We start from the raw sequence: 22,304 nt of genomic DNA on the forward strand, positions 1-22,304 counted from the left end.
ACAGCATGGGCAACTAAAACCACTGCTTTTCGCTACACTCTGTGTAATGAAAAACACGTCATTTAACTTGAATGTAAAAAAACATGCAATTGTATAAAGATCCATCACAGACACAGTTAGGGAAATGCTTTTAATAACCTACCAGTCAAAACTTTGGACTTTTGTACAAGGATCTCAACATGCTTTACAAAGGTAGGCGTGGTTATCTCAATTTTACAGGAGAAGGAAGAAAAATTACTCAGATGGGAAAACTGAAGCAGAGAGGGACAGTGACTTGGTCATGGGTATGCAGCAAGTAGAACCCAGGAGTCCTTATTCTCATGCCTGGACTACACTTAAAATTTAGGTCGATGTAGCTATGGTCCTCAGGTGTGTGAAAAATCCACACGCCTGAGGGTATGTCTACACTGGGACTTGGTCGGCAAAACTTTTGTCATTGAGGGATGTTAAAAACAAAAACAACCACACCCCAAACAACACTTACCAACGAAAAGCGCCAGTGCGAACAGCACTTTGTTGGCAGAAGCACTCTCCTGCCGACAAAGCCACTGCCGTTCATGAGGGGTGGTAGTTTTTTGTCGACAGGAGAGCTCTCTCCTGCTGAGAAACAGCAGCTACACTGCATGACTTTTAGCAGCATAGCTGTAGCAGTACAGCCGTGTCGCTAAAAACTGTGTAGCGTAGCCATAGCCTGAGTCACAGCTATGTCAACCTAACCCGCAGCGGAGACACAGCTAGGTTAACAGAAGAATACTTCCTATCGTCGCTTGCGGAGGTGGTGTTCCTACAGCGATGGAAAAACACCTTCTGTCAGCATAGGCTGCATCTACACTATGGGGTTAAGCCAGCAGAGCTAGAGCATTGTAGCTATGACAATATAGTCCCCATAGTGTAGACATACCCCCACTCCCTAGATATAATGTTCACTGACACCTGAAGCCTACAGCAGTCCTTTGCTCCAGGTTATAAGAAAAATGCCATCCCTGCTGTACTACCTTGACTTGTATTGCAGTAGCACCCAGAGACCTCCACTCAGATCGGGGTGCTGTACAAACGCCTAGAGTGACAGGGTCCCTTAAGTGTGACCAAGAAGGACTATGAATGCCCAGCACCCTCCAAGCCTGCCAGCCCCTCTGGATCCCCAGAAACTGGAGACTAACAATACAACTGCTTTGGAGAAGGATGAGGTGGGGATTAACAGGGGCTTAGTGCCCAGCTCTTCAGCACACCCCTCCCCATCCTATATAAGCAATGGCACAATCAGGGCAGGAATGAGATGAGAAGAGAAGAGGACAGCCCCTCTGCCTCCCCATGCACAGGTCTCTCTGACCCAACCCCCCCACCTCCTATCCTGTGTCCAGCTGCCCCCCACCCCCAGTTCTCCCCTACCTCCCCCACCCCCAGTTCTCCCCCACCCCCTCTCCCCATCCCCCAGTTCTCCCCCACCCCCTCTCCCCATCCCCACATCCCCCAGTTCTCCCCCACCCCCTCTCCCCATCCCCAGTTCTCCCCCACCCCCTCTCCCCATCCCCAGTTCTCCCCCACCCCCTCTCCCCATCCCCAGTTCTCCCTCAGCCCCTCCTCTCCTCATATTTCACACTCCCCGTCCCCCATCTCCCTCTCCCCCCATCCCCAGTTCTCCCCCACTCTCCTCTCCCCATCCCCTGCCCCCCCTTCCCACACCCCCCGCCCCTGCCCCAGGTCTCTCCCCAGCCTCTCAGCTCCCCTCCATCGCCCCCGCCCTCCCGCCGGTTCTGCCCCCGGCCCCGCCTCACCGGTACAGCCGCTTGGTGTGCAGCACCTTGGCCTCGGGCTCGCCGCTCTCGCCGGGGGTCCCGCTGCCCTGGCTCATGGCGCCCGGCAGGGGGAGGCCCGGCGCGGCCGGCTCCCTCCCTCCTCAGCAGCGCCCGCTCCCGGCCGCCTCCTCCGCCCCGCAGCGCGGCCGCCGCAACCACCGGCCCCGCGCGGCCGCCATCGCTCAGCCGCGGCCCTCTCCCCGCCCCCGCTCGAAGTCACGCGAGACTTCGCCCGCCTCTCCCGTGGTCTCTCGAGAGCGGGACTGCCCGCCCATGCCTCTGGCGGGCAACATGGCGTCCGCTCCGGCTTCACCGCGCGAGATTTCGCGGCTAACGCCCCCACCGCCAGAGCTGTCGCTCACCGCTGCCAGGACTTAGTGCTGGCAATATGGCCGCCTCCTAGCTTCAACTGCCATTCAAAATAAACTTTATTGACAACACATGACTTCGGCAGACAAAAGGGGGAAGGGGCGAGGCCAGGCTGCAGTGGGGATGGGGACAAACCAAGGCTTACCCCCACCCTCTGAGACGGCAGGGGCCTCAACAGACGCAGACAGAGCAGGGCCTGATTCTCCTGTCACTTAAACCAGTTTAAATCCGGTAACAGTAATGGAGTCCCTCCTGATTTACACTGGTGAAACTGAAGGCCAAATCTGGCCCGGGGAAGCCAGGACCTAGGAATTGACATCGGTGCAAGTCAGTCAAGCTGAAAATTTTAGGGGATCAGGCACTGGACTGGGAGCCAGGAGACCTTGGTTCTGTTTTAATTGGCCCCACTTTCACACTGAGGGTATGCTTTTTAATTCGTGTGTAAAGGGTTAAGAAGTGATTAATCGATATTTAATAAAGGGTTGGAGTCTAACAGGTTGCTTATGAATAGAGCCCCACCAAATTCACAGCTGTGGAAAATGTGTCACGGACCATGACATCTGAGCTCCCCCTGTGAAATCTGGTCTTTTGTGTACTTTTACCCAATACTATACAGATTTCATGGGGTGGGACGACCAGTGTTTCTCAGACTGGGGGTCCTGACCCAAAAGGGGGTCGCAGGGGAGTTGCAAGGTTATTGTAGGGTGATCATGGTATTGCCAACCTTACTTCTGCACTGCCTTCAGAGTTGGGTAGGGTGACCAGGTGTTCAGTTTTCGACCAGAACACCTGGTCGAAAAGGGACCCTGGTGGCTCTGGTCAGCACTGCTGATCAGGCCGTTAAAAGTCCAGTCGATGGTGCTGCCCAGCTAAGGCAGGCTAGTCCCTACCTGTTCTGACACCGCGCTGCACCCTGGAAGTGGCCAACAGGTCTGGCTCCTAGGCGGGAGAGGCCACGAGGCTCCGCAGGCTGCCTCTGCCCTGAGCACCGGCTCCACACTGGAACCGGCCAATGGGAGATGGGGGGGGCGATGCCTGTGGGTGAGAGCAGTGTGCAGGGCTGCCTGTGTACCTCTGCCTAGGAGCCGGACCTATTGCTGGCCACATCTGGGGCCTGCCTTAGCACCCCCCACTGCGCCGCTGACTGGGAGCCGCAACCTGGAGACCCAACCCCCTACCCCAGCCTGGAGCCCCCACAAACCCAGATCCCCTTCTTCACCCCAAACCCCTCATCCCTGGCCCCACCCCAGAGCCTGCACCCCCAGCTCTTAGCACAACAAGGTCTTGATTTCAGTGGAGGTCCCAAGTGCAACTGTAATACATAATATAATTAATCCTTAGGAAATCCACCCCGTATTGTAAGTCACGTAACCCTTCTAAAGACAGTAGGTTCAGGGTAGATCAGTGCTTGGATGTGGGACCTAAGGGAGCAGAATTCAAACGTATGTTGAGATTATGTTAATAGTTTGAATCAACAGGAGCAGCGTGTTCTGAGTAAAGTCCAGATCTCCACCCATTGGGCAGTGCTGTGATGCGATGGAGTGAGGGAAGATGAGTGTCTCTTCCTTAATTCAAAATTCTCTTTCTTTTCTGGGGTATTTAATTACAATTTCTGTAATTAGATCCTAAACATAATCTGACTGTGGGTTGTTTTTTGTGGGGAAGGTGGCTAATATAATCAGGAGCCATGTTAGCTCTGTTCCCTCGTTTCCTTGCACTAAATTGCTCAACATGAAAACGAATCTTGGAGCGTTTGCTTGGAGAAGTGGCTGTGGAGATGCTCTAACTGCTTCTTTCCGCCTCCAGGGTCCTTGTGAGTTATCCCAAATAAACACAAATATGGAGGGCAGCTTCCTGGTTTCCTTACCCCATGCAGTTTAATCACCCAAACCATTGTCCAATCCAGGGGTTTGTACATACTGCAAACTAAATATTGATCTAAGATTTTGATGCTGGGGTCAGCACTTATGCTGACGTCACTCACATCTGCCTACACACACACGGAGTTTATATTACACCACACTCATATGTGCATACAGACAGATCCACACACTCCAGCACTAACACACGTAGACATCATAGTCAGATATTATGCTTTCAACCCACACGGGGACACACACAACATACACTGTGCTCGTATACACACAGACACACCCACACATGCCCCTTCCTACTTATTACATACACAACATATACACGTGCTCCACATTTATATACACACACCATACTTACATATATACACACACACACCACCCAGCATACGCGGCAGACGTGCACACTGCAAATGAACCAAATAAATAAGTACACACGCAATGCAAGTGTGAGCACACGCACACACCTCAAAGACACATGTGTAAAGTTCAAACAATGCAATTACATACACATGAACAGGAAAACACAACACACCAACCTGAATGCATAACATAACACATCTATACGTCACAAGTCCATGCTTTCACAACACAAGTATACAAAAGCATGTTAATAATAGTAATAATAAGGCACATATGCAAATCACACAAACATGCATGCGCAACACATGTATGGACCACACAAACATGCACACACAATACATGAGCACACCACACACAACACAACACAACACACGCACACAACCTCTGGGAACAGCCTTTTCTGCCGGCTGATTCAGTAGGTCCAGTGAAGCAAAGCTGCCTCTGCCCCTTTAATTCCAGCCACACCTTTGCTGGTTAAACAGGTTTGAGATCCAGGCAAAGGGAAGAAGCTTCAGAAACATTCACAACCCGGGACAGCCACCCGCAAAACTGCTCCACTTTCCAAGTAAGCAGCCCAGCAGGGAAACAGATCTCTGCTTTACTTTATTAATTTTCTCTTGCAGTCTGGTCGAGTGGAGGGGTTGTTTGGAAGGTGGGTGCAGGACGGAGTTTTGTAGGTTGCCTGCGTGTGTGTGTGTGTGTGTGTGTGTGTGTGTGTGTGTGTGAGAGAGAGAGAGAGAGGGACAGACTGACAGACAGACTCTGGAGACCTGGCTCTGCCACTGGGATGTAGTGTGACCTTGGGCAACTCATGTCACCACTCTGTGCCTCGGTTTCCCCATCTGCAAAGTGGGGACAGTGCTACTGCCCTCTTTTGTAAAGTGTTTCAAGACTTCTGGATGAAATGTGTTATGTAAGAGCTAGGGATTATTATTGGGTGTGCGGGATACACGTCAATACTTTATTTGTAACTTCTTTGATCCCAATCCCTCTCCCCTCCACCACTAACACTTTGGCAACCACTTAATGAGGGCCTCACAAGTTGCTTTTAATCCCCCACCCTATATTAAGCCCCACATGGGCACACTCCTACATCTCTTTAAAATCAACAGGGCCAGATGGTTTTAGTGGAGAGAAACTGACAGACACCAGCTAGGAATCTGCCTCCTCCTCCTCCCCGGGATCCCTCATGGGTGCAGTGAGTCTGCTGGTGGGGAGTGCAGTGTGGGGATGAATAAATTAACTATCCTAGTTGACAGATCTCAGCCAATCCAGGAGGGATTGCCAATATTCCCCATATGTGCCGCCTTTTTTTTAAGAGTGATTAACATTGCAGGGGCCTTGGGCATTCATACATCTCAGTCCTTCCTAGTCTCCACCTGTGGAACATCATAGTCTCGTCTCCTGAGGGCTGTCATACTTCAATTCATTTCGGTTGTTGGGTGGTGGTGGTGGCCTGTGAGATACAGGTCAGACTAGAAGATCTGGTGGTCCCTTCTGGTCTTCCCCTTATGACTCAGTGGTATTGTAATTGTTGGCCTGCCATATGTCGTGTATGCCTACAGTTGATAGGTGCCTCCCAGTTCTTGTCGATCAGTGTTCACGCCGCTTCCTCTGGAGAGTTTTGCAAGGTGTGCGCATCTCAACGACGCACTACGCAATTTTGCTCACCACCTGTGTAATAAATATCCCTCCAGGTAAACTGGCAGGTCCCTGCAAGGATTGACCAGCTTGATTTTCAAAGGCGAAGAGCCCCGGCAAATGGGATGGGCTCTGCCAGAACTCACCCCTCCTGAAAATCAAGCCCTGCTCTTTTCATTGCCATCCGAGGTCCTGAACCCCAAAATTTGCATCTCTATTCCCAACATTCAGGGGTCTTTTGGTTCAGCCAACAAGGGGCCAGCCCGAGCACTGTAATCCAGATCCCAATTTCAGAGATGATTTGGATCCAACATTTATGTTCAGTCGAGCGGAGGCGAGGCACAAAGTTCTGATCCAAAATCCGTGAAGTGTTTGGTTTGGGTGTTTTTTAAAATTCATCCCATTATCTCTCTAGGAGTAGCCATGAAGGGTTTGTGCACACATGGAGTTATTCTGGACTAGCTATTTGGCCTTACATTCACACCCAACCTTAATCTGAATTCACTTTCAAGTGTAGACAAGCTGTCAGTTCTGTTCTAGATCGAGGCATGCCCAGAGTTTATAGGAGTGTTTGGATGTGGGATTTTGCTCAGGGTATATCTATTATTTAACCCTTTCCTAGAGCTCCATAGAAACCGATCCTGTGGTTTTTTTCAGCAGCTGTTTCATCCCCTGGATTTAATCATTTTAATAACAAATAGAATAGTGTTTAACTGAGCTCAGTGACACTGGTATACTTCCAGAGCAATTCCACCAACTTCAGCTGGAAGCAGCTTGACCTAGTGGGAGTCAGGACTCTTGGGCTTTCTTTTAACTTTGGAGGAAATGTGATTTGGTGGTTACAGCATGGACAGGAGGGTGACTGGGACCCAGGACTCTTGTGTTCTATTCCCAGCTCTGCCACCAATTTGCTGTGTGACCTTGGATTAATTGCCCCACTTCTCTTGGTGTCCCCAGTTTATAAAGGAGGGATGACAATGTCTTGGAAGTGTTGATTAATGGTTGGGCTTGTGAGGGGCGTTGGCCACTTGGGAAGGGTGATCTACAGGCAGTTCCTTATTGGTATCTCATTGTGTATGTTCTTTGTCCCTCCACAGGTGGAGAACAGCAACGACAGAGGACAGTAACTAGACTCTGCACCTTTAAATAGGTGATAGAGTCTATTGCCCGTACCACCACAAAGCCAGCCTCCCTCCGGGTCTGTCCCCAGCTGGAACGTCCCCGAAGGCCCAAGATGGCAGCTGCTGACCCTGGGGCTCACACAGAGAACGTGGCGCTGGTGGAGCTGAGAAAGGAGGCTCTGGAGCCCCCAGAGCAGAAGGTGGCCTGCGGCAGTGTCCAAGACAAGAAGCCAGGAGACCCTGATGCTCCTCTGCCATGGGACCAGTCCCGGCACTCTTCCGTGAGTGAGGTGGCCACGGAGCCCACCACCCCATCCCGCAAGGCATCTGAGACAGAGAAGAGGCCAAGCCCTGAGGGGAGCCGCACAGGCCCCGAGCTGGGGCCTCCTGGAGATGAGGAGGTTTTCCTCGGCTCCTCCCCTCTGCAGGAGGAGGAGGAAGAAGGGAACAGGATGCCTGAGGTGGCCATGCATGTTTTCGTCCCCATAGATCCCCACTGTATCGAGAAGGCCCCCGGGTGCCAAGGCTCGGCAGGGGGCAGCGACTGGAAGAAGAAGCAGCAGCAGCTGGAGGAGGAGGAGGCCATCGTTTGCTGTGAGAAGGAGAACAGCAACCCCGAGAAACTGGCCTTCCTGACCCACGGCCCCCTGAGCTGCCCCACGCGCTACGAAGAGCCAGCTGGCTACGACGGTGGCCAGACCAAGCCGCTTTTCAAGAGGCTACAGTGCCTCCAATGCCAGGACTGCAGCTCTGCCAACCTCAAGGCCGTGGCCTCCATGATTGGGGCCATGATCATCTTCCCCTGCTTCGTGTATGGGGCCTACGTCTTCCTGCCCTTTGACGCCCCCCTGATGCCAACCATGAGCGCCCGGCTGGTCTACACCCTTCGTTGTGGAGTGTTCGGCACCTTCCCCATCATCCTAGGTGGGTGGAGCCGGGCGATTTGTTCCTCTCTGCCCTGGGGGGTTGTTCTGGCTCTGAGAGGCAGAGTGGCTGGCTGTGGGGATGGGGACTGAGTCTTCAGAAGAGCTGACCACTCGCTATTCCCACTGGAGTCAGTAGGGAGCTGCAGGACGCTCAGCACCCCTGGAGAATTGGCTCATGGCCTACTCAGATCAGGAGTGACGGACAGCCATTCCCATCCAATGGCTGCTTGGTGGCTGTCATGAAACAAGATGGATGGGTCTCAGCCCAGTGTCTAGTGACCACATCCCCCAAACCACCAATGTGACCATCACTAACCAGCCCCCTGGCTGGAAAGCTCAGCTGAGAGGCCAAGAACTGACTGGGCCATGCACTCTTTCTGTGCAAGTCATCAGGCTGAACGTGAGAGGGAGGAAGGATGATGGGGATGGATCACTTGATGGATCACTTGATGATTACCTGTTCTGTTCATTCCCTCTGAAGCACCTGGCATTGGCCACTGTCGGCAGACAGGATACTGGGCTAGATGGACCTTTGGTCTGACCCAGTATGGCCGTTCTTATGTTCCTATGATCCAGTGGTTAGGTTGCTATCTGGCAACGCAGGTTCAATTCCCTGCCCTGTTTGACCTGGGCAAGTCACTGACTCTTGCTGTGCCTCAGTTTCCCATCTACACAATGGGGTAACAACACTGCCCTGCCTCACGGTGGAGGGTTGTGAAAATAAATACATCAAAGATGGCAAGGCACCCTTTGCTGGCCCGACACTAAGGCCAAGTCTACACTTAAAATTTAGGTCTAGCTACATCACCTACGTACGATTCTTCCACACCCGAGCAATGTAGTTACGCCGACCTAACCACCAGGGTAGATGCCACTCGGTTGACAGAAGAATTCTTCTGTCAACCGACCTCCTGCCTCTCAGAGAGGTGGATTAACTACCATGGTGGAAAAACCATCGATGTCCACCTCTTCCATCGATGTCTACATTATGGAGCTACAGCGGCATGGCCGTGTCACTATCATGCCTAGAGCGTTCACATAGCCTCGCACTCTCCAACAGTCACTGTGTCCCCAGTCCTGGTCTCCACCCATCACTCCTTGCGTTCCCCACTCAGTTCTCTCTCTCCAATCCCACCAGGTCTGATCGTGTACGGGGTCTCCCGCCTCTGCTTCTCCTCAGTGCAGCCCTTCGGGGAGCTGCGCCGGGAGGTGGAGATCCACCGGCGCTACGTCTCCCAGTCCGTCTACCTCTTCATCCTCTACTTCTTCAACATTGCCGTGCTGGCCACCTACCTCCCTCAGGAAGCCCTGAAGCTCATCCCGTTGCTCACGGGGCTGTTTGCCATCTCACGGTAAGCTCACTCCTCTCCCGCATGGCATAAGACCCCTCCCCAGGCTACGTTTAAATGGACCACGAGCTGAGAGCAATGAGTATAAGCCCAGAGCAGAGCTAGGATCACGATGGGGAGGTGGGTTCTTTGGTCCTTCCGTCAATTTAGTGCTGGGGGAACATATCAGCATGGCTGGAGTTCGCTCCTTCATCCAGGAGACAGGAGAGTTTGGGTCCCGTCAACATTTAGCCAGGACTCAGAGATTAATACTGTTTCTCCCCCACTCATTTGGAAAGCACCAGGGGTCTTTGAAGACCACTGGAGGTCCAGCATACCGGATTTTAAATCTCATCCAAAGATGGCACTTCCAGTAGCACAGCGCCCCCTAGTGATGGGGGATTGGAGTCCATGCTGACTCAGAGGGGAGCGCGCCCCCTGCTGGGTCAACCCCCTGCTCCCTGCAGGATAACACCACACTGGGGAATAGGGGTCAGAACTGAGCCCCCTAGCTTCACGCTGGGGTGCTGGAGTCACCCTAACTCAGAGGGAAGAGTGTCACCGATTCCGTCACCCACCCGACTCCTTATCACCACACTGCAGCAGTCGGATCAGTACCAGGGCTTAATTTATGCCAGGGCTTGTTAGGGCTGAGCCCTGGCACCTCTGGGCTGGGCAGTTCAGAGCCCTGGCACCTCTGGGCTGGGCAGTTCAGCGCCTCGGCACCTCTGGGCTGGGCAGTTCAGCGCCTCGGCACCTCTGGGCTGGGCAGTTCAGAGCCTCGGCACCTCTGGGCTGGGCAGTTCAGCGCCTCGGCACCTCTGGGCTGGGCAGTTCAGAGCCTCGGCACCTCTGGGCTGCGCAGTTCAGCGCCTCGGCACCTCTGGGCTGGGCAGTTCAGAGCCTCGGCACCTCTGGGCTGGGCAGTTCAGAGCCCTGGCATCTCTTTCGTTACAAATTAAGCACTGATCCCAAGGAGAGTTTCCCTCACTGAGGCACTAGTTTCCCCTGGTGCCACGCTGGTGTCCGTACTGACGCGAAGGGAAGAGCGTCTCCTAGTGAATGGGCCGCAATACTCCCTGGCTTTCCCCTAGAGGTCTTCCATCCTGCCAGCTTTGACTGTGGGCAGCGCCAGGATGGCTGCCCATGAGCGGCGCAAAGCCAAGACTCAGAGCGTTAAACCAGCAACCTGTTCCCAAATCCTACGGTGTCCACCAGCCCTGCCCTCGGGCGGAGTGCTCCTCGGGCAACCGGGTCCTGTCTCCCAACACCCCCCAACACCTGTGCCTCTTCTCTTCCCCAGGCTGCTGTACTGGCTGGCCTATGCCATGGGCCGCTCTTTCCGCGGCTTCGGCTTCGGCCTGACCTTCCTGCCCCTGCTGACCATGCTCCTGTGGAACCTCTACAGCATGTTCATCCTGGAGCCCGAGAACATGTTTGCCACTGCCACCAATGGCAAGCAGGACGCCCCGTCAGAGAAGCAGAGCCGGGCCGCGGCGCCCAAGATGAGATACTGGGGGTAAAGGACGGGACAAGGGGCTCTGGTGATTGGCAGCAGGGAGATGGGTTTGATGGCGATGAACGGAGCCCGGATGGGGGGCTCGGCCGGGGTGCCCACATTTCAGCGCGTTCGTGCCCTGATGCCCAAGGGGCTGGTTTGCAGAAGCACTGAGCAACCCCCAAGTCCAGCTCCACCTGGTGCAGGCTCTGAATCCCAAGCCTTAAGAGCTGAAATGAGTGGCCAGATACAGACCTGGCGTGGGCCCCCCGTCCATGCATGAAAACCATGGGCCCAACAGTGCCTCCTATTGGAATCAATCAAGCAATTGCATTCCACCAGCTAATCAGCTGGCTTCACAGGGTTAATTCTGTCCTCCCTTTAACTTGATCAAGACCTCAACTAGCTATTTCTATTCAAATCATCCTTTCTTCCGACCACTATAAGGCTGGTGTTGGATAATTAGATCATGGAGTAACAGTCACCACTATGGAGCCTGGGAATAAGAAAGATACTTGCTAATAAAAGTGGACTTAATGTTTTCACTGATAAGCCTCATTAGCTGCACTGATAAAGGCGGGGAGATCAGGCTCTTAGCTCTGTCTGAGCCAGGCTAACAGACTAGGGGTATGTCTGTACGCTGCAGTGCCCCTGGTGAAGACGTTCTATGTCGATGGGAGAAAGCTCTCGGTCGGCGTAAAACTCCCCCCTCCGTGAGTGGCAGAATCTATGTAGGCAGGAAAAACTCGGGAGGTATGTGGGGGCGGGTTAGTTCAGGGTAACCGTTGCTCAGGGGGACGGATTTTTCACACCCTGAGCGACGTCGTTATACCAACATAGGTTTGTCGTGTAGATCTGGCCTCACCAGGGTGGAAACTTCAACATGCTGGCGCGGGAACGCATTGAAGTGCGAGTGTGGTCACGCACGAGCGCTGGGCGAGAGCACTCCTGGTAATCCACCTCCTCGAGGGGATTAGCTCCCAGCGCTCGGAGCCTGTCCACATTCCCGCTTTAAAGCGCTCAGACTTGCTGTGCTCAGGGGGGAGTGATTTTTCACCCCCCTGAGCCAGCAAGTTAGAGGGCTATAAAATGTAAGCGTAGACAAGCCTTCAGAGGGTCACCGCGAAATACAAGGTGGAACAGATTATTTAGCATAACATATTTCAAGGGACCATTTAAGGTGAAGTGGCCCGTTGACACCCCTCCAGTCCTAGGGAGGAAAGGAATGGGGGGAAGAGTTATTAGTGGGTTTCAGCTTGTTCAAATAAGCCATAAATCCAGTGTCTCTATTCCGCCCATGGTTTTTATTGTCTAGCAAAGTTAACAGGACACATCACCATGAATGGTCCCTTGAAATATGTGTTAACTACTTCTGTTCTACCTTGCATTTAGCTGTGACGCTGGGTTTCCCAGACCTGAACAACTCTGTGCAGCTGGGAAGCTGGTGTCTCTCACCAACAGAAGTTGGTTCAATACAAGATATTGCCTCGCCCACCTTGTCTCTCTAGACTGGAATAAGCAGCCAGCGCTGTGGCACTGTGATTTCACCCACTTTCCGGGGGAGACGGGACTTGCTTTGACTCATCCTTGCAAACAGGAATGTGTACAGCACCAGGGGCTCTTAGGCCAGACTGATGTACTGGATTGTGTATTGATTTTGGCAAGGTGCGGCCATCTCTGAGGCTAACAGCTGTGGCTGGGGCTATTTTCCTTTCGGTTGTGAAATGCTACAGGGCAAACAGTGGATGGAGGGCATAGGGCACATGCAGAATCAGTAAACAGCTTCCCCGGGCAAGTGGAAGAACAGGTTTCATCAGTGGGTGGATCAGGATTGATTGGTATCGGGTCACTTTATTTTACTTAACCGCGGGCTGGAGTGGGCTTTACTTAATAATGGCTTTTGCAACCATTATGCTGGGCCTATTCCCTCCTGCTAGACTTCTCCCTACCCCGGGGAATTGGGTGAACTGTTATTGTCCCTATAGTCTTCTCAGAACTCCCCTCGTGGTTTCTGAAAATGTGAATCCACCCGTGGCTGGTTTGATTGAATATACATTCTTTCTTTTAACCTATACAGCGCTAGGGCCAAATTAGCCATTGGGGATGTGATGAAGTCTGCATCACTTGAAGTCTTTAAATCAGGACTGGATAGCTGAGACAGAGATACTCTAGCTCAACCAGAAGCTGTGGGCTTGCTGCAGGAATCACTTGAAGACGTTTTCAGGCCTGTGTTATACAGGAGGTCAGGGAGGCAGTGTGGTCTAGTGGCCTGCACTGGGACTCAGGAGATCTGGGTCCTATTCCTGCCTCTGCCACGGGCCTGTTGGGTGATCTTGGGCCAGTTGCTTCCCTGCTCTGTGCCTCATTTTCCCCATCTGTAAAATGGGGATCATGATCCTGACCTCTTTTGTAAAGTATTTTGAGATTGAGTGATGTACAGGGCCATAGAAAAGCTCGGGATTATTATTAATATAGTTCTGGCCTTAAACGTCTTTGACTGAAATTCTGGCACCCCCCAGGCAGCCAGGCCTTCATTAGCCATCACCTTCCTCCCAAAAAAATCATTTGCAGAGAGCAGCACAGAGGTGGGGCGTAAGGAAAAGAAGGCATGGACCACATAGTTTTGCAGCGCGTGGCCCCCGGCCAAGCAAAGCATCTCTGTACAGTCCCTTGTGCTGGCTGTCCTTGCTTCTGTCAGGAGTGATGTACCCTGGGGGCTGTGACAGGGACTGCTGCCAGCTTGGCAACAGGGCATTTGGGGGGTTCAATTCTACTTTTTACCTTCCAGCTTTACCCTTCACATCATGCAAAGTTTATTGTTTCTAAATAGATTGTTTTAATCTGATGGCTGTTGTGTTGTTTCGAGGGGAGAGTTACGGGTTTTTTGTTTGGTTTGTGGTTTTTTGGCCTTGGTAACCGCTTTTGCTAAATACAGTGCAAGGTGTAAAACAGCTCCATGTCCAAGTACTCTGTGTTCGGTACTGATTTTATCATCTTTGTGTGCAATATGCATGAATAAAACCTTTCCCATGGGTTTCCCATCCCTCCTTGTTTTCCCCTTTAGGCTAGTTATAGCTTAGCAAAGTATGTTACCTAAGATTTTCAAGAATGCCTACTGATTTTGGCTGTCCACCTTGAAACACCATAAAGGGGTTATGTTCACAGTGCATACACCGAGAAGTTACATAGAAACATAAAGTACTCTTGCTGAAAGGTTGCAATGTAACACTACTTTATAGCTTAGAATTCAGAACAATAACACACAAAAACAGAAAGAGACAAAGCAGGCTGCTCCTTAAGGCAGCGAGGAACAGCTCACCCCACCTTACTTTAAGCTGGTTCTTTACCAGCTCCTCTGCTCAAACACTTCTCTCAAAACCCCTCTAGCCTGCAAGCAAACCCAGGAAAACCCTTTCACTTAAAGTGATAGTTTGTAATTTCAGCACTGTTTTTGATACACCACAAAAGGGGCCTAATTTTCTGAGGGTAGATGCTCAGCACCAGTCTGAAAAAACAAACAGAATGCTTTGGTGGTTTTTGGTAAGAGATGAGGTTGGGTCAAAATTCTTATCTGAATGGATGTTGGAGGCATGGATTGGGGAAGTAAGTGGATGGGTCTTGGAAGAGTGAATTGGAGAAGCTGGATGGAAATCAGAGAAGCAGAGGGAGTGGTTGTATTCGGGGCCAGAGAGGAGGGGTGAAGTGAATTTGAAGAGTTTTGAAAGCCAGGAAATCTCATTCTAAACTGAAGCAAGAGATGGACAGGAAACCAAGGCAGATCAATGGAGGATGGTGATGAAATGGCCCAACTTCCTGCAGTGACAGAGCATGCCAGTTGCAGCACGACGAAGCAGGGATGGAAGGCTATTAAAGATGGATTGCAATAAGTGAGATGAGAAGTGATTATGTCACAAATGAGACTTTTGGCAGAGGCTGGGTTGAGGCAGCTCTGGATTCTGGTAACATTCCAAAGGCCAGAGGCAGCAGAGGGAGCGTGGGAAGAGGCCAGAAGCATAGGCTTGGAGGTGAATTCCCAGTACGTCTGGAGCTGAAGGAGATAAGGAAGGTGACAATGGAATCAGAGATCTAGGACAAAGTGGAGTTGCATCTGTGGAGAATGCAATAGCCAGACCATGTCTGGTGAGGGAGACGAGCGTTATTCTTTGGGGGCAGGGACCGGCCTTTGGCTCAGTTTGTACAGAGCACCATGGGCTCTTGCTCCATGATGGGTCCTGAGGTGCTACTGCAATACAAATAATAACACCAGGAGAAGTTTGGGTGGAGAATCCTCCTACGAGGTGACCCTGCATTTTCCAAATCTGAAAGGCAGCCCAGATATGGAAAACACCCGTTCGGACCCAGCTAGTCCATCCCCCAACCCAGTGTAGTGCATCCACCAGTCTTGAGCGTCCCACGCAATGCTCCCCCAGTGCCCTTTGGAGACCATTCCACACCCTAAGAGGCCTCACCATGGAGATGTTTTTCCTCATCAGAGGAGTAGGAGTCAGACAATGAGGGTTCACTTCCCGGTTCTGCCGACTGCTATAGCCTTCCTGTGTGACCTTGGTAAGTCACTTCCCCACTGTAGACCTCAGTTTCCCAAGCCTTTGTCTTGTCTATTTAGGCTGTGGGTTTTTGGAGGTAGGGGCTCCCTTTCACTAGGTGTACGTACAGTTCCCAGCACAATGCAGCCACGATTTCCGTTGTGAACCTTCAGCACTACTATAACATACAAAATAATGACAACCAGTTCCTTTTCTTAACTCCCTTTTCCCCCTGTTTACACCCTCTTGGATCCCCCTAACCCACCTCCATCCTCCCTGTTTACCCTCTTCACACCCTTGCCAGTAGTTCTCCCATCTCCCGCGGTTACAAGCTTAGACAAGGAATAATTCTGAGCGAGCCCAAACAACTGCAAAATTCCGGCTGAACTGGCCGGGGCCTGTTTTTGACACGGTGACTCTTGATCTGTGATGCAGCTCAGCTTTTGTTCCTGTAACTGGTTAGATCTGGGTGAGCCAAGCAACGCGGAAGAAACTCTGTCTGTGTCTGTGTGTGTGCTCATGCACAAGGGCCCTGGGCTGGAGCTTGTGTCTCTTTGCTGGTGGGGCAAGTAATTATGGGGAAATTCCTATTTTTACACCTTTGGTTGGGTGCGTCAAGAGGATTGTACGGATCACTCGGGGTTCCTCATCCCTTTTTTCCTGGAACTCCTGCCATTCCTGTCTACCTTAAGTACTTCGGTGGCCCACATCCCTGGAATATCTGAGCACCTCGCCATCGTCAGTGTAGTTATCCTCACAGCACAGGGCAGTGCTACTGCCCTCATGTTATAGATGGGGAAACTGAGGCATGGAGTGATTATGTGACTCGCCCAAGGTTCTCGAGCAGGAAGTCAGTGGCAGACCCGAGCTCTGTCAACTCCCAGACCCGCATCTTAACCACCAGCCCCTCCTTCCTCATCACAGCCTCTACCCCTGAGGGCTATTTCCCAACATGTCTCTTATTCACCCATCAGGCCCTAGCGCCAGCCTGGGCGAGAGCTAGACAATAAGGAAGGTGCTGGGGGAGCAAGAGGGGAACTGTCCCTCCTTTGGCTGGTGTTAAAGGCTACACTTGGGAGTTACAGGGCACTAACGGAGCCCTGGGCGCGCTAGCTCAGCCCCGTCCACACTGGCAAGGCACGTAGAGCGCTCTGACTCCGCGGCTGGGCCGCTCCTGGCACTCCACCTCGGCGCGTGGAGTAACACTCCAGCCGCGGCACCAGTGTGGACGCCCTGGGCTGTTAGTGCGCTCTGATCGGCCTCCAGAAGGGTCCCACAACGCCTGTGCTAGCCACTCTTTGCACTCTACTGCCCTGCCCTCCGGTGACCAACCCTCAGACCTGCCTTTCAGATTCTCCGGGAATTTTGAAAATCCCCTTCCTGTTTGCTCAGCCAGGCGTGGAGTGCTCTCAGCGAATCTTTCCAGGTGGCCATGCCGCCACGCGCCAGGCGAGCCCCAGGATGGAGCAATGGCGAGGTGCTGGACCTCATCAGTGTTTGCGGGGAGGAAGCTGCCCAGTCCCAGCTGCGCTCCGGCTGCAGGAATTATGATACCTTCGGGCAGATATCAAGGGACATGCTGGAAAGGGGCCATGACCGGGACGCACTGCAGTGTAGGGTTAAAGTGAAGGAGCTGCAGAATGCCTACCGCAAAGCCTGTGAGGCAAACAGCTGCTCCGGTGTTGCCCCCGCGACCTGCCGTTTCTACAAAGAGCTGGATGTGATACTTGGGGGCGACCCTACCTCCACTCCGAGTACCACCCTGGACACTTCAGAGCCCAGTGCAACAAGGCAGGAGGAGGAGGAGGAGGAGGAGCAAAGCAGGAGCGAGGGTGCTGAGGCGGAAGAAGACACCCCAGAATCCCTAGATTCATGCAGACCGGAGCTGTTCTCAAGCCAGGAGGAAGTTAGCCAGTTGTGATGGCCAGTGCTTGGGGAAGGACAAACACCAGAGGAGGTTCCCGGTAAGCGGCTTTTATTTTGGGAAGGAAGTTACTCGGTGCGGGCTCTTGGGGCGAGAAGGGTTAGGGCCGCATGCCTGCCTAGATGCGGAATAGGGCATTGAGGTGCTCTCTCACATCGCAGCAATCGGCCTGTGGTCTCCTCAGAGGTCTCATCTAGAACTTGGGCAATACACTTGCGCAGGTTTCTCGGGAGAACTGCTGTGTTCCTTGTCCCAGTCAGGCTAACATGTCCGTGCCACTGTGCCGGGAGGGCCGGGGGGACCATTGCTGCACACAGGCAAGATGCATGTGGGCCAGGGCAGAAGCCGCATTGCAATAGAAGATCCTCCCTTGCTTCCCTGGTCACCCTCAGCAGCGAGATCTCTTCCAGGACGAACTCCTGTGGAAAATGGGGGGACAGTGTTCAGTGTAGGGGCCCCCTGCTGCTGTTGGCTCTCCCCAAGGCGCAGAGGACAGTACAGCCATGAAAGATTCAGTCCTCCTTGACCCTTTGCTTATTCACCATTTTGGGGCTCCCGTGGGTTTATCTGTGCTCACCTTGGGATGGGCAAATTATGCTATTGTGTAGACTGCTTGCTCTTAAGTACGGGGGAATCATTGCTCTGTCTGGTGTGAACAATGCTGCCTCTGTGAAGTGTTGCATTTTGCCTTTACAGATGCAACCTTGAGCTCTCAGCCGTCCGTGTTATCACCAGCCGAAAGACTCCAAAGAATCAGAAAGAGGCCACGTAGAAGCAAGGAAGACATGTTGCATGAAGTAATGCAGCATGCCAGTAATGAAAATCGAAAAGTGCAGGAGTGGCGGGACCGTGAAAGGAGGATCCGCCAGCAGAAGGAGGAGAGCCGGCGCAAAAGCGCAGTGCTCCGGCAGCAAAGCACGGAGCGGCTGACAAGCATCATGGCGTGCCAAGTGGACTTGATCCAGGCGCTCGTAGCCATGCAGGTGGAACACTACCGTGCCCAACCCCCCCCGCAGCCCTTGTCCCAAAACTCTTTCCCTTGTGCCCCCATGTCACCTCCAACGCGCTTTCCCCAACTTCCGGGTTCTTACCACCACCAGCTGCCTCCAACACCTGGAGCTTCACCACCCAGCCCTGAAAACTACGACCCTTATCCACTGCACTCAACCCCCACCACCATGCAGTATAGCCATCCTGAAGTGCAGCACTCCTTGCACACCACTCCAGACAGGAAGGCTGAGTATGATAACATACGCATAACCTGTGATTGTACCGTTCCCCACCCCACCCCCTTGCCCTTTGTGTTTCCCAAGCAGTTGTGTTTCTTTTCAATAAATGAATTCTTTTCAATAAATGGATTTTTTGGCTTTGAAAACATTCTTTATTGCATAAAGTAAAAGATACCTTAGCCCAGGAAAGAAACAGGCACTGCAAGTCAGCATAGCAAACACAGATTCCTACTAACATTGGAACCATTGCACTTCACTCCCATGCAGGGCACCAGATATTACTGGTGGCTTTCAGCTGCAAATTGCTCCCTCAAGGCATCCCTAATCCTTGCAGCCCCGCCCTGGGCCCCTCTAATAGCCCTGCTCTCTGGCTGTTCAAATTCAGCCTCCAGGTGTTGAACCTCTGAGTTCCATGCCTGAGTGAATCATTCACCCTTCCCTTCACAAATGTTATGGAGGGTACAGCATGCAGATATAACCGCGAGGATGCTGTCATCGGCCAGGTCCAGCTTCCCATAGAGAGAGCACCAGCGGCCCTTTAAACGGCCAAAAGCACACTCCGCAGTCATTCTGCACCGCCTCAGCCTGTTGTTGAACCCCTCCTAGCTGCTATCAAGGCTCTCTGTGTAGGGTTTCATGCGCCACGGCATTAAAGGGGAAGCGGGGTCTCCAAGGATCACAATGGGCATTTCAACTTCCCCTACGGTGATCTTCTGGCCCAGGAAAAAAGTCCCGGCTTGCAGCTTCCTGAACAGGTCAGTGTACCGAAAGATGCGTGCGTCATGCACCTTTCCGGGCCAGCCTGCGTTAATGTCAATGAAATGCCTGCAGTGATCCACAGGCACCTGGAGAACCATAGAGAAATACCCCTTCCGATTAACATACTCAGAGGCTAGGTGGGCTGCTGCCAGAATTGGAATATGCATGCTATCTATCGCCCCTCTGCAGTTAGGGAAACCATTTGTGCAAAGCCATCCACGATGTCATGCATGTTACCCAGAATCATGGTTCTTCTGAGCAGAATGCAATTAATGGCCCTGCAAACTTGCATCAACACGATTCCAACAGTCGACTTTCCCACTCCAAACTGGTTAGCGACCAATCGGTAGCTGTCTGGAGTTGCCAGCTTCCAGATAGCCACCCGCTTCTCCACTGTCAGGGCAGCTCTCAATCTCGTGTCCTTGCGCCGCAGGGTGGGGGCTAGCTCCTCACACAGTCCCACGAAAGTGGCTTTTCTCATCTGAAAGTTCTGCAGCCACTGCTCGTCATCCCAGACTTGCCTGACGATGTGATCCCACCGCTCAGTGCTTGTTTCCGAGCCCAAAAGCAGCGTTCCACGGTGGTGAGCATGTCCGTGAATGCCCCAAGCAAACTCGTGTCGCATGCGTTACTCGAGTCGATATCGTCGGAGCCCTCACTGTCACTTTGGATCATAAGGGAGGGATAACTCGACGGCCAAACGTGACGTGGCGGCGAGACTCGTCAGCATACTCCCCAGCAGTTCGGGCTCCATTCCCGCAGACTGAAAGGGAAGACAGAGCGCGCAGTGCAAAAACCGTTGAAAGATGGCGCCAAATGTGGACGGAAGCACAGGGATTGCTGGGATGCGAACTGATGCATCATGGGGCGTTGGGATAGGACCCAGAATGCCCCCTGCCCCCTTCCCACAAGCCACAGCGCCAGAATGGGAAGAGGTGCTCTGTGGGATAGCTGCCCATAATGCGCTGCTGCAAGTGCTGCAAAAGTGGCCACGACAGTGAGCTTGTTCCTGTCAGTGTGGACAGACTGCAGCGCTTTCCCGACTGCGCTCTTCAAAGGCGGGTTTAACTCAAAGCGCTCTACATCTGCAAGTGTAGCCATGCCCTCTGTTAAACTGACCTAATTTTCTAGTATAATCCGTTGTAAAGCCAGTCACTGCACTGACTTCAACGGAGTAACTCACCAGTGTAACAGATCCAATTCTGGTCCTACGGTCATTGATTAAAGTGGAGCGACTCCAGTTTTACACCATCATAACTGAGATCAGTGTGGCCCCGGCTTCACTGATTAAGTGGAATGACTCTAGATTTACCCTCAGTGTAACAGAGATCAGAGTCTGGCCCTGACTATTAAGTGGCGTGGCGTGCCTTCAGATTTACACCAGCATCACAGATCCACTGATTAAGTGGAGTAAATCCAGATTGACACCAGCCTAGCTGTTGCATCCGATGAAGTGAGCTGTAGCTCACGAAAGCTTATGCTCCAATAAATTGGTTAGTCTCTAAGGTGCCACAAGTACTCCTTTTCTTTCAGCCTAGCTGAGATCAACTTGGCCCTGACTTTATTGATTAAGAGGGTCCCCTGGGGCTGGCAGGGATGGGACCAGGCCATGAGGGTCCCCTGGAGGAGGGTCCCTGGGGCTGGCAGGCAGGGGAGGAAGGTTCCCTGGGGCTAGCAGGGTGGACCGCACGGGACAAAGGTCCCCTCTTGGGCTGGTTGGGGGGCTGTCCCTGGGGCTGGCAGGGGTGGGACCAAGGTTGCTTGGCCTGTGGGGGTCACTGGGACGAGGGACTCCAGAATGACCCCCGCCTGAGATCAGAGTCTGGCGTGTGGGTGTGAACGCACCTTTGCCCCCCGCCGCCGCCCCCTTTCCAAACCGATCCGCACCTCAACCCTAGCCCGGCTCCACCCGCGCCCGGGGCTGTGGCCCGCCGGCGGGGAGCGGCCCGGCCGTTCACAATCCCCTCCCCGGCGTCCCCGGGAGCTGCCGCCGCCGGAGACGCGGGCGGACCATGGCCGCCGAGCTAGGGCCCGGCCGCAGGAAGCCGTGTCCGCTCCGCAGCGCCCTCCGGAAGGCGGCCCGGAGCCCCGGCCCCCGCGGTAAGGAGCCGCAGCGGGGAGAGGGGCGGGCTCCGGCGGGCGGCGCCCCCGGGACGGCTCCCGGAGGCCGGGTGCTGAGCCAGGGGCCGCCTGCGGGGGCTCGTCTCCTCCCAGGGGTCCCGGTCCCGCCCCCGCCAGCCCCAGGGGGCCCCGATCCCAGCCCTGCCAGCCCCAGGGGACCCTGCTCCCGTCTCCTGCCTGCCCCACCGACCCGGCTCCCACCCCCAGGGGACCCTGCTCCCGTCTCCTGCCTGCCCCACCGACCCTGCTCCCACCCCACCCTGCTCCCGTCTCCTGCCTGCCCCACCGACCCGGCTCCCACCCCCAGGGGACCCTGCTCCCGTCTCCTGCCTGCCCCACCGACCCTGCTCCCACCCCACCCTGCTCCCGTCTCCTGCCTGCCCCACCGACCCTGCTCCCACCCCCAGGGGACCCTGCTCCCGTCTCCTGCCTGCCCCACCGACCCGGCTCCCACCCCACCCTGCTCCCGTCTCCTGCCTGCCCCACCGACCCTGCTCCCGTCTCCTGCCTGCCCCACCGACCCTGCTCCCACCCCACCCTGCTCCCGTCTCCTGCCTGCCCCACCGACCCGGCTCCCGTCTCCTGCCTGCCCCACCGACCCGGCTCCCACCCCCAGGGGACCCTGCTCCCGTTTCCTGCCTGCCCCACCGACCCGGCTCCCACCCCCAGGGGACCCTGCTCCCGTCTCCTGCCTGCCCCACCGACCCTGCTCCCGTCTCCTGCCTGCCCCATCGACCCTGCTCCCACCCCCAGGGGACCCTGCTCCCGTCTCCTACCTGCCCCACCGACCCTGCTCCCACCCCCAGGGGACCCT

At 53.9% G+C, this 22,304-nt stretch overlaps 2 protein-coding genes across 2 annotated transcripts in view; one reads left to right on the top strand and one right to left on the bottom strand.

Annotated features, from left to right (window-relative positions):
* Positions 1-1,909, bottom strand: part of SMG5 (SMG5 nonsense mediated mRNA decay factor) — a 44,311-nt gene extending 42,402 nt beyond the window's left edge. The window contains exon 1 of the mRNA XM_077840894.1: positions 1,776-1,909. Coding sequence (XP_077697020.1) covers positions 1,776-1,852 — 77 coding nt within the window. The 5' untranslated portion in view covers positions 1,853-1,909. The remainder of the gene's footprint in view (positions 1-1,775) is intronic.
* A 5,365-nt stretch (positions 1,910-7,274) lies between these two features.
* TMEM79 (transmembrane protein 79) lies at positions 7,275-10,938 on the top strand. Its single transcript, XM_077840969.1, has 3 exons — positions 7,275-8,085; positions 9,226-9,439; positions 10,719-10,938. The coding sequence occupies exons 1-3, from the start codon at positions 7,275-7,277 to the stop codon at positions 10,936-10,938; spliced, it is 1,245 nt and encodes a 414-aa protein (XP_077697095.1).
* The last annotated feature ends 11,366 nt before the right edge of the window (positions 10,939-22,304 follow it).

The sequence above is a fragment of the Eretmochelys imbricata genome, chromosome 24 (assembly GCF_965152235.1).
Source record: "Eretmochelys imbricata isolate rEreImb1 chromosome 24, rEreImb1.hap1, whole genome shotgun sequence".
Lineage (NCBI taxonomy): Eukaryota > Metazoa > Chordata > Testudines > Cheloniidae > Eretmochelys > Eretmochelys imbricata.